Source organism: Melospiza georgiana, chromosome Z (genome assembly GCF_028018845.1).
Source record: "Melospiza georgiana isolate bMelGeo1 chromosome Z, bMelGeo1.pri, whole genome shotgun sequence".
In the NCBI taxonomy this organism is placed as follows: domain Eukaryota; kingdom Metazoa; phylum Chordata; class Aves; order Passeriformes; family Passerellidae; genus Melospiza; species Melospiza georgiana.
This window is the reverse complement of record NC_080465.1, coordinates 40,548,784-40,561,631: the sequence shown is the minus strand read 5'-3', so window position 1 is coordinate 40,561,631 and position 12,848 is coordinate 40,548,784. Positions and strand designations below refer to the sequence as shown.

Here is a 12,848-nt window from a genome sequence, read left to right as displayed (position 1 = left end):
CCACCAGGAATAAGCAGATATTTCTCTCTGCAATAAATGTGAGATGTGTAATCAATACTTTACTTAAGCAGCAGAGCAGGAGAGGGAAGCTCTGACGCTGACTATGTTAGATTTATTTGAAAACAGTCTTCATTACTTCATTAAGTTTGTGTTTTGTTTTACTTCTCTGCTTCTCAGAAGCTTGTAAGAATTTGTCAGGAGAAAATACCTTGAAAAATGTTAAAAGTGAAATAATTTATTATCAACTTTGCTAATGCAGAATGAATAATTCATAAATTGCTGTACTGACGATTAAATTACCTAGAAAATTTTACATCTACAGAATTTATTTTTTTTCAGGGTGTGAAAGAGCACAAATGTGGAATTTGTGGCCGGGAATTTACTCTGCTGGCCAACATGAAGCGACATGTCCTGATCCACACCAATATCAGAGCCTATCAATGCCATTTGTGCTTCAAGAGCTTTGTGCAAAAGCAGACTCTCAAGGCCCACATGATTGTTCACTCTGATGTCAAACCCTTTAAATGCAAGGTAAGTACATTTGGTGGTAGAGGTATGATCCTAAAGCATATTTCTCTGATGTCGTCATCTTATCATATGGTAGAATTAGAAAAACAAACCTGCTAACACATAGTGAAAACCTGCTAACACTTGTATTCAAAAATTAACATAAACCAGCCTGATTTTCTTTCTTTACCCAGGTTCTGCTTATGTAGCACAAAATAATGGAGATAAATACCTGTGGTTTACTCCCTTTCCCATCAGGATCATTCCTTCTCACATAAGTTTTGGGGTTTTTTTCCCTGTGATTGTTTAAGTGCCACAGACATTTGAGGACAAAAACATATCTGACATTTGCTTAGTACAATCATCCAAACAGAAATTTAAGTGCTTCATAGCTTGAAACACTGAAAAAAAGCAGGAATCAAATCATGCACCCTGCAGAAGATCATGAAAAAGCAGCAGCCAGAATTTCACACAGTGATGCTATGCAACAGTTCAAGAAAGAGGTTAGAAAAAGCCACAGCAAAATAAAACTACAGAAAGGATTTGAATGGGTAGAGTGTAATTACCAGACTGGAATTCAAGGCAGGATATTAGTATGCTAACAAAACAGCCTCTGAGACCACCTGGCCTTTCTACAGTCCTTTAAATTCCAGTTTGCCGCTGTCCCCCAGCACTGGAGACTGGCATTCCATTTCCATCCTCTCTTCTCCTCCCTCCCCATAAACCCTAAAGACTTTATTGATCCTGTTTACTTCTAATACATTTCTTATGAATTATTCATATCTATATTCTTGTTCAGTACTGGATGCTACATAAGTTCTTTTGCTGCCTCCAGTGTTCCAATGCCTAGCTGGTTCATTACTGTTGTCGTACTTTGTGAAGTCAAAGGCTGGAGATTTCCCACTTTAATTTGTTCTAAGATGGCTGTAAATACAGAGTGGAGCATATTACCGAGGTTGTGCATAAGAAACTAAAGACTGAAAGCAATTTCTAGAACTCTTTCGTTCTACATCTCTATGGCATTGATATTTTCTTAAAAGGAATTTCTCATGAAGAAGCAGAGATGGATGAAAAATTTAACTGGAAATATTTTTTCATCATATTTAATTCATATGATCCTTATTTCATCTTGAAAAAATGTAGAATTTCAAAATGTCATAGGAATATATGATGTTCAGTGCTGGTTTTAGTAAGAAAATGTCAGAATGAATATTTCTGACTTCATAATTTTTCTTTCTTAACATCAAAACATTTTACTTTGAAACACTAGCAGCAAAGTCTTCCACCTTCAGTACTTTGTTCTAATTTATGTCTTATGAAAGTAGTATGTTGTGTAGTAGTGCTTACATTACTCTATATTGATAAAATAATTTCTTTTACTGAAATTCTATGGGTGTAACAAGTCAGGTCTGCTGGAGGTTTTCATTCTTTGAGAACATCTGCAAACATGCCTTGTTGTTCCCATTTGGTTGAAGTAGTTCTCTGACTCCTCAAACTTCAGAAAAGAATCTCAAATTTTTGATCAGATTTTGTGGGGGCAGTATATGGATCCACATGCCTTTTTGGGTATGTGCAGATTAGCTGGAAGGTTGTGTTCAGCTCAGTGTTTGACGATGACAGACTATTGAAACTTGGAGAGGGCAATAGTTGGAACTGGGAAATAGAGTATCACCAGTATGTTTTCCAGACAGGAACAAAAGCTCTACAGGAACACCTGTTTTTCTTATTTTTTTACTTTTCTGTCCCACCCAGTGTTCCAATGAAGAAAGAAACAAGTAAGCATAGTGAATCTGTTTCTCATATGTCTGAAGGGGTATGAATCAGCATCAGTGCCTCTGACAGTGAAGATTGCAACAATAAGCAGACACAGAATCAGGAATTGTTTTTTTGCATTAGGAACATTACCTAACACTACCTCTCTGATAGAGCCCCTGAAGACTCTTGAAGGCAAATATTTCTGGCTGGTACTTGGAGGGTTAAGGCAATGACCAGATAGCAGCCTTTTGGCACCGAGCTCCTCCTCAGCAGAAGGAAGGATATAGCTGTATGAACAGCCTGCTTAACAATGGCTCACATGTCCCCGGGGAACCGCCTGCAAATAGATTTCATCTTGCTTTCTCTTGTACTTTTCAAAGCTTCCTGTTTTCTCACGGTCCTTTTGGACAGTTTACAGTCATTCTCCCTCTCCTTCTTTCTTTGAGGAAAGGAACACCCTTCTTATAAAGAAAAAAAAGAAGAAGAAGAAGAATGCAAGGGAAAGAGAGCACAGCAGTAGCCTTTATACTTCACCGCATGCAATGGTTTTCTTTACCTTTTTCTCACAGCAAAAGAAAACATGAGCTTTCCTATGTGTCTAATCACAGCTAAGCACATACTATCAGAAGTGAGGGAGTAGCAAATAGTTGTCCCTTCTGTTTCCTCACCCAGCTGCAGCCTGGATCTCTGTTTGATTTTCTGCTGAAGAGTGAACTTGTCTATAGTATTTAAAGGCCTGAGCCCATTTTGCCTTGTTTATTTCTGTTTAAGAGGGAAAAAAAAACCCACTGAAGACTTATGAAGGTATTCCAACAACTGGTGCAACAGTACTAATTTGGATTTGTATAGAAAGGTTCCATGAAATTTACTGTTGCTTTTAGTGCTGAAGTAATAAATTTTTCAGACTTCCAGTAAAGGATGCAATGGATCTTTCTTCAGCTCAGACAAATATCTGTAACAGATGTTTTGAACACCACTTTTTTCCCTATCTAAAAATTTTTAATCAGAGAGAGAGAAGTACTTTGAGAAGGAGCAAAACTGGTGGCAAATCTAGAAGGATGATACTTCACGTGCTGGCTTAAGAGGAAAAAAATCTAGGCTGGAACTAATGTAGACTATTCTAGCAAACTATACTGAAGTCCATTTCACCAGCCAGTGCAACTAAGTCTGTTCAGCAGACTTGCAGCTGAGTTGTTCTCTTCAAGATTTTAATTTTATTTTGTTCTAAACATCTTGTCGAAGATTATTTTGTTAGACAGCCTAACAGAAAGTTCACAAGTAAACCGTGTTGTTCCTGATATCCCAAGTTCTCTTGCATAAACTTTTCACCTCCCTGAGTGCTATAGTGCATTTGGTTCTGCTGGAGCTCCTCCCATGCAACTGTCTCGGGATCATCTCTCACACTCTTCTCACAAGTCTGTAATGTCAGAGAGAAAGAAAATCTTGTACAGGCTTCTAATTTGATCTGCAGATTCAAGGTCTTTATTGAGCCTTAGCTATGTACTCCAGCTAGATTTGAATTGCAGTCTCCTAGCATACAAGTGAGAAACCTATTTCCTTTTACATCTGGATCATAGATATTCCTCTGAAAGATGTCTCGTGCCTTTTTGAAATGACCAGTAAAGCAGAGATTATGCCATAGAGACCCATCATTCCAAAAACCAATTTTCCTATCTGCATTTCTTTAATTTTCCTGCCACACCTTTGCACTCTAGTACCATTTCCTTATGTCCCCAGAGGAGATTTCAGGACAAGAACACATTACATATATTGATGATGTGCCTGACTCTGGGAAATGGAAAACCCATCAACTTTATTCAGACACAGAACTTTTATGCTTTACCAAGTCCCTGTCTTTTCAGTAAGAGGAAAGAGAAACAAATATTGCCTTGACAGAAAACAACTAAATGGTCCTTCTAAATAATTTTTAATACTCAAGACCTTATAAAGATAAGTGTCTGCATGCAGTACTGAAGCCACTCATCCACTCAACATGATTTTCCTTGGTTACCAGTTCAGACAGAGAAGATGTAGATATCAGAAAGCAGGTTCTGGTGATAACGTATGTCAGCCACAATACAAGCAGATAACCAGAAGCCTTCAGCAAAGAGGTGTAAGAGAGATATTATTGTTGACATTCTTGCAACAAGAGTAATATTGACAAGTTATAGGTTGTTCCAGCAGCTGTCAAGATACAATCAGCTGCTGGTTACTCCTTGCTAATTTTCTGTGCTCATTAGTAGTCTCAGTAGATGAGAGTCTGATGCCTCCCAGCACTTTCTGAGGTATTTTTTGGTTCTATAATTTCTCTGAGTGTACATAATCCTACGTATTAACTTTATTTGAACATGAAGAAGACAGTATTCTTTCCTCAGTGGTTGGATGACCCTTGGAAGCAGCCATCTTACTCTTAAAAATAAATTACTCACTTTCAGTGGCTATTCCTTTTTTCCACCAATGGTCATGTCTAACACTTTGTGATAAATTTATTTGCTAGAGTTTTCATTTTAGTAAAATCACAGACAGAAAAACACGAATGGTACATATGCAGCTGAAGTGAATAACTTTTTGAAAAACAAATGAATATTTTCAGAATCTGTCTTTTTACAGCTCTGACTCAGCTCTAGTTTTTATTTTAAAACAGTAGGCCTGCTAATTTTTGCATTTATGAACTGATTCAATTTTTCCTCAAGAGAAGTCTTAAAAGACAAAGCATACAGTACTACTTTTCCAAGGATCCTTTCGCTATTTACATTTCATCCAGATATTCTAAGTGATGACTTTCTGAATTTACATCTACAAGTTCTGTATCAGTTCTTCTGTAATACCAAATAAGTAAAAATTGAATCCCGATTATATAAAAAATCTGGTGGAGTCTTAGTAATTTCTATTAATTAATTGTCTGCCAGATGGTTACCCTGCTGGATGAAGGTTTCAGTTACTCAGTAATGGTGACTCTGGGTCATATAGTAATAAGAATAATTTTTAAAAAATTAAATTCCAATGATAAAACAAGTCAGGAAAAAAAAAGTAGAAAGTAAGCACAGAAGTTTGCAGAGGACGGAAATAGCCACTTGAATGTGAATAAAATTATAAATCCTGGTAAGGAAAGACCAGAAGATAAGTAAGACTGGGTGGCTGTAATAGTGATGTCAAACTCTCATGTCTTAAGAGTACATAAGAGTCCAGACTACAAAAGGACCCATCTAAATAAACAACAATGAATTAAACCCACTGGTATTGTTCCATCAAAGGAAAAATTTCACGATCAATGGCTTAAGCTGGCAGGAACATGCTTCACGGAAAGCTGAGTCATTCTTGCAGCCTCATGGCTGTTTAAATTGCAGCTTACTCACCAGAGACACCAAAACACAAGAGTTGATAAACAAATGATGAAGGAATCAAGGGAAATAAAGAGTGAGCAAGAAACACAGAAAAACAAGGAATTGCTTTTTCTAGCTTTAACCAAAATGTGCAGCCATTTAATTTCCATTTAAAAATAAGTAATATTCTGTTACTCTGTTTCACAGAAACCCTTAATTGGTTTTATTCCTGCCTGACATTGTAGTTGATTAAAGGCTAGATGTATAAGCTACAAATGGAATGGTTCACCAGGGCAGAAACTTTTACTTTGAATCTCATTCAAGTTATGAGCCTTCCAGATTACTCCCTTAAGTCTTTCCCCTCCTTACAACAACATTGACTGCTTTTGGGGAATCCTGCACTATGTGTGCTGGTCACCAATATAAAAAATTATCAGCAGTTCAGTGTTTTTGCCTGTAGGATTTTGATGGAACTTTGAAAAACTTATTGCAGCCAAAAACTGCCAGAATTTAAGTTGAGAAGTGTAGGTCCTCTTTCCTTTAAAAATGTTGTCCTTGAAAATACTGCTTCAAACTAATAATTTTCATTTTTACCATTTTTACAGCTGTGTGGAAAGGAGTTTAACAGAATGCACAATTTAATGGGACACATGCACTTGCACTCAGATAGTAAGCCATTTAAGTGCCTCTACTGTCCCAGCAAATTCACCTTGAAGGGGAACCTAACCAGACACATGAAAGTCAAACATGGAGTCATGGAAAGAGGATTTCACTCTCAAGGTAATAATTTTCAGCAAGATTATTCTCTGTGAGATCTGAATATGCATATCAGTAAACACAAATGGGCTTTGTACGACAGATCCACAAACTTGTGCCATAGATCCAATGTTATTGCAAGAGGTAGAATCCCATAAGCCTGTGAAGTTGTTATTAGCTATATTACTATAGCATTACATGGCAGCATTGCATGTCCCAAATAAATCATAAATTAATCCTAATTTGACAGAAAAAGAAAATCTGAAACACTTATGGTCCTTTCTGACAGGTTAGTGGATTCCAGTCTGGAGCAGGAATGGAATCTTCAATGGCTCTACATCCAGGAGCCGTGGTCATTCTGTGCTGTATTGGCATAGCTGGTGCCCTATGAATACCATAGGCTCAAGATCCCATTTACAAGGAAGGACATGAATAGGAGGGAATATTCCTCACAGTATAAGTCTCACAGTATAAGGATTTTTGACTACTGACGGCATCCTGTGAAACATTTCCTGTCTGCCACTTACCACATACACTTCCTGAAGTCATCTTCATGTGTGTAAACTGATCAATGCTATCTAAAGAAGTGGGGGAATTAGGGAGAATTTTTTGAGGGCTTGGGTATCCAAGATCCCTTTTTTAAGTATATGAATAATTCTTTAGTGGGCAAAATTTCTTGGCATTTCTCATATATTCAAACTTTAGGGCAGCTTAGCACATGTGCAAAACACTTACTCTAATGACATTTGGTGTAAATTTTTTGAAGATCCTAATGGCTAATGAAATAAGTATTTTTTTCTGTAAATCTCCTACAGCATCATGCTAGTTAGAGAATTGCTCGTAATTGGAGATTGCCTAAGATCTTTTCGTTGTACAGAGATTCTGCGGCCCTTGAGGCTTATCAATTATGAGAAGATTTGTGAGGTCTGATGCCTGTTTATGAATCCTTTTAACAAATACACCTTGTTGCAAAATAAAATCTGCCGTTTAGTGATACTGCATAGATTCTTCATAAACTTGATTCATTTACTGAGGGGAAAGTAAAAAACAAAGGAAACAAAAGCAGGTAAAATTGTGACTTTCATAGGTATTGGGTGAAGTCCTCACTTTGTCACTAGTCTTTAATGAAGCTGACCTATGCCTATAGTATCTGATTTTTTAAAATATATCCTGATGATGTTTGGAGTATTTTTGAGTCCACAGATGCCTCTTGGATTATCTGTATTTTCAGCAAGAGGGAAGACACTGACAAATACTAAGCCAAACCAGATCTAGGATTAGATGCATATTCATATACACTGCTCAAAATCATCATTTGTTTATAATGATTCCCTCAAGCTGAAGCGTAGAGCTCTTCAGTTGATTGTTTCTCAGTGGATGAAAGGGGAAAAATTAAGGACAGTCATAGGCTGCTGAGACTGTGTCTTTCCATTTGTAAAGTATTAACTTTGAACCACAGTGTCCATAGAACAAATACATTACCATGTTTTTAGTCTCTTCCACTCCTCTGAAACATAAGATACAAAACCTGGGACTTGGATTATGGACTGTGGTGCTTTAGATTCAAGTTTTATTTTAGAAAAATAATAGGAAGGAGGAAGTGAGTACGTTGAGATAAAATTCAGTTTACAAAAGGCCAGACCATTTCACTTTTCTTCCCAGCTGCATCATCCAGAGTCTGGCTGTATAAAAGAATGTTTTGTGTGTCCTAATCTGGCTGTGAAGCGTAAACAATAGCACTCCTTTTTGCAGCATCTCGAAGGAGATGCCATGAGATGTAAATAGTGAAGTACTTGGAGATAGCTGGATGGATGACAAAGTTAAAAAATTAAATGCAAAGACACCTCAGATTTTGGTTTTTAGCCATGTATCAAGTAGTAAAATTTCCTATATATAATTCTTTCCTTCTCTCCTCCCCTCAAACCACTACAAGGTTTTGGAAGAGGAAGGATTGCTCTGTCCCAGACAAATGTCTTGAGAAGCTTGGAACAGGAAGAGCCATTTGATCTGTCCCAGAAAAGCCAAGGGAAGGGTATCTCATTTCATTCTGATGGTGAGAGTGCCAAGGGAAGCTCATGCCAGGAAGAAGAGGAAGACAACTGCTATGAGGTGGACCGATACAGCCCTGCCACGTACCATCATGATGACAACAAGCTGTACATGGCTCAAGATCTCTCTGGCAAACCTGAGTGCATGATGAAGGACTTCAGAGAGTCCTACTGCAATGAGAAGGAAGAGGTGTTAAGTGAGGGAGGACTGGGGAAGAGAATAGGAAATTCAGACAAAGAGGAGAGACGTGGAGAGGGAGAGCTTGCTAACAGCAAAGAACATCTCAGCTTTAGATCCTTTGAAAAGGCCAGACTTGGTCACTCTCTCTCTGATTACTTGTATTTCAAGCACAAGAACAAGAGTTTGAAAGAATTGCTGGAAAGAAAAATGGAAAAACAAACAATGCTTCTAGGCATTTAAAATGGACATTTCTAAAACAGCTGGAAAATGGTAACCAGGAATATTTTAACATGAATTGTAAGCTATTAAAGCCTGGAAGTCTGTAGTAGTATTTAGAAATAAATAAGCCAAATTATTAAAAATAATTTAGGGTAAACCACATACATTAAAAGAATAAAACAGCTTGAGGTCTCCAAGAAATGCAATAGATATTGAAAAATAACACTTTAATATTTATCCGTTTAATGTATAACAGACAATGGGTTGGGTACAGAAGTTTACTTCCTATTATATGGGGATAGATACTTACATGCAATTTTCTACTTAGCAGAAAGCAATATATTTTAGCATCTGATTTCTTATCTGACTAAATATATATGAAAACTTCTAACCATATGCCTCAAAAATATCTGAAAATACAAAGTATTTCACATTATAAGCCAGAGTACTATTAAACATGGCATGCATGAAAGTGCTGTCGACGTTCAGAACTAACACAGTCCAAATATTTGATTTACTGAAGTGACTCTTAGTGCAACTACTTACAATGAGAAATGTAAAACAAAATAATAAGAAGAACTAATGTCTAGGGAGGCAGTAAAGGACAGTTCTCTAAGGCTTTAAAAGGAATTTATTACAAAAGTTCTCTGGCACAAGGAATATTCATGCTTTGCTGTGTTTCAGCCAGTATGGGAGAGTTCAGAAATTCTGAAGTGAAATAGCATAGATTGTGTTGACATTTTGTTCTACTGCCTGCTTGGACCAACACATGTACTGGGCGGCATCAGCATGCCGTATTCACAATCTTGCCATAGTTACACATAGCACAGTATGAGTAATTCAAAATGAAAAAGTTATGCAGCTTCACCATTTATCTCTTCAGTTTATCATTGCTAGTAAGGATAATTTTGGAATACACAGATCTGGTCATTTTTTGTTTCAGGGGGTAAAAACCACCCTTACAGAACAAGCAGTACCTCACAGAGGAAAACTTTCCTCTTATTAAGGTCAGAAAACTTCTCTTATTAAACACTTCTTGAGCTGTAAGTGGCAGGCCTTTCAGACAAATTTCACTCATGCTGTTTTTATGGAGTCAAACTCAGCTTTTCATCCTCTGATTCCCCTACAGTTATAAGCTTATAACCAACATGGGAAAAGCCTATTCATTAAACTTTTCATTAATGACATGAATACTTTGAACAGTATATTAGTTCCTACATCTTCAAGAAAGATGAGAAGCAGCCCTGAATTGTCCTATTGCTTACGTGGAAATAAAAATTCAATTAATCATAAAATTTGTCCTATGTCCTTTGGACATCCCAGCTCAAAAGGTTAAAATCCATATATATGGTACATCTCTTCCAAATATTACTGCCTTCTTCACTTACCTGCTGAGTTCTTGATTTGAAATGCATTGCAATCATGCTCTCTATATAGCAAGTTATAATTAAATATAGTAATCTACTTTTATGGCTTGCTAAGACCAGTCATGTAGCTGCAGCTCTCTGCCCCTATAAGAAAACACACACCTCTCAAATTAATGATCCTCATGCCTACCAGTTAAGCAGCATTCACAGGGCAAGGTCCTTATTTTTCATATAACTGGGTTTGTGTAGTCCAAGGCTACAGGCAGTGTTTTCCTTTTTCAAGGCTCAAACATGGCATAACATATGCAGAAATTCATGCAGAAAAAGCTATTGATAAAAGAAAGAGTAACATCCAGGTGACTTTCCTAAATTAAATCTATGTCTGATGTGCATATTTTTAAAAATAAAAATGTTATGCCAAATTGAACTGGAAGGTAGGTCACTTCAGAATTTAAAAAGTCTTTGAGGTGTATTTTAGAGGTCTATGGTCATGTTTCTTCAGGGATTAACTGTTCTATCATAAACATTCCTCTTCCTTGCTTTAGCTGTAAGATGATGCCTATTGAAAAAGGAGCTATCTTTCTTTCAAGGAAGACATTGTGGACAAGCAAAAAAGTTAGGAAATTTTTAGGATAATGAGTGAAACTGTACTCTTTCTTAGACGTTAGGGGAAATGATCGGGTAGAAATTCAGCATGGTCTAGTAGATGGTCCCTCAGAAATGGGAGCAACTCCTTCAGTTAACTTATTGGCACTAGCTTGTCTCTACCAGACAAAAACTCCATGTGAGCATGTATACAGCCAAGAGCTGGGAGTAGCTAACTCTTAGAATTTTCTCCCTCTTGGTAGTGTAGTTTCCAGCTGTGCATGGTTCAGTATCAGTTAGCTCCACATTTCCAGATTTATTCATTTACATGATAAGAAGAACAAGCAAGGAATGGGGAATCTCTTTGCAATTTCTAGAAAGGTGATCATGCAGGTGGGTAGAATTTAGCAAGTCCTTCAGTCCTGTGGTGTGTAAAGCAGGAAAGTACACAGCCCTTCCATTGCAAACTCTTGTCTATTAATTGGAGAGTGCTATGGGACAGCTAGACAATTCTTATCAAGAAAGAAACAAAGTATTACATACCAATTGCAGTCCAGACAAATGGAGCAAGAGAGACATTTTCAGCAGAGTTCAGCTCCCAGCCACTAAGATCACAGGATGCATTCTATCTGGGCTTCAGCAAAGGCTTTGATACATTATCCATGGCATTCTCCTGGAAAAGCTGACAGCTCGTGGCTTGGGCGGATGAAGTCTTTGCTTGGATTAAAACATGGCTGTATGGTCAGGCCCAGAGAGTGGTGGTTAATGGAGTTAACTGCAGTTGGCAGACAGTCACCAGTGGTGTTGCCCAGGGGTCGGCGCTGGGCCCAGCCCTGTTTAATATCTTTATTAGCCATCTGGATGAGGGGATGGAGAGCCCCCTCAGTCACTTAACAGATAACCCCAATCTGGGTGGGAGTGTTGATCTGCTGGAGGGCAGGAAGGCTCTGCAGAGGGATCTGGACAGGCTGGATCATGGGCCGAGCCCAGTGGTGTGAGGCTCAACAAGGCCCAGTGCTGGGCCCTGCCCTTGGGTCACAGCAACCCCAGGCAGTGCCACAGGCTGGGGCAGAGTGGCTGCAAAGCTGCCACAGGAAAAGGCCCTGGGGGTGCTGGTGACAGCAGCTGAGCGTGAGCCAGCAGTGCCCAGGTGGCCAAGAAGGCCAATGGCATCCTGGCCTGTGCCAGCAATGGTGTGGCCAGCAGGAGCAGGGCAGGGATTGACCTCCTGTACTCAGCACTGGTGAGGCCACACCTCAAATCCTGTGTCCAATTTTGGGCCTTTCACTCCAAGAAAGACATTGAGGTGCTGGAGCATGTCCAGAGAAGGGCTACAAGTCAGATATCCCTGCAGGTGTTCAAAAAATGATCAGATGTAGGACTTAGTCTAGTTGACCAGGTGGTGATTGTTTAAACATTGGAGTTCATGATATTAAGAGGTCTTTTCTTACCTAAATGCTTCTGTGATTGTGTGATTCTGCAACTGCAAAAACTATGTTTATTGGAAGCATGCAGTCCAGAGTTTCCTTACTGACCTTGTAAGAGAATGTGCCAGAAGTGTCCTTAGGAAAGGAAATCACTGCAGAAAGTTGTGCGTTGTCTAAATGGTTACTCCAAACTCCGTCAACCACACTCCCCACTTCAATTTGCCCACTTCTACAGGTGCAGTTATCACTGGAGCCGAAGTACTGGACAACTACATACAGCTGGGAAATAGTCCCAAAATGGCAATACTATTTGCAAGTAATTCATAATGCGAACTCTTTTTAATCACATTTTACTAGAAAGCAGAGTATTTCTTCACAATGGGACTTTGTGCCCATTGTGCCAAGATTCTGCCCAGACACAAAGTCATACTAAGTTAATTCTCAAACAAGCAAGTCTAATTCATGTCAGAATAGTAAAAACCTAATTTAAAACTGTAAATTATGAATAAGAGAAATTACAAACAAAATTATTACTGAAGTAAGAAGACAGTGCCAAGTGACCCAAGCAAAATGGTTAGAAGATGACAGTCCTCCCTACTGTAGAACATAATGTAGATGGGTCTGTGGCACTTGTTACAAAGAGGCCTCAAGGGACAAATTAAAAGTGAAATAACAGCCTT

General features: G+C 38.3%; 1 protein-coding gene across 2 annotated transcripts in view; it reads left to right on the top strand.

The window, feature by feature from the left end:
* The window catches only part of ZNF366 (zinc finger protein 366), a 35,053-nt gene extending 22,502 nt beyond the window's left edge, over positions 1–12,551 (top strand). For both annotated transcript variants that reach the window (XM_058044443.1, XM_058044444.1), the window contains exons 4-7: positions 340–531; positions 6,191–6,365; positions 8,275–10,803; positions 11,179–12,551. In XM_058044443.1, coding sequence (XP_057900426.1) covers positions 340–531; positions 6,191–6,365; positions 8,275–8,810 — 903 coding nt within the window. In that variant the 3' untranslated portion in view covers positions 8,811–10,803; positions 11,179–12,551. The remainder of the gene's footprint in view (positions 1–339; positions 532–6,190; positions 6,366–8,274; positions 10,804–11,178) is intronic.
* Positions 12,552–12,848: the final 297 nt, after the last annotated feature.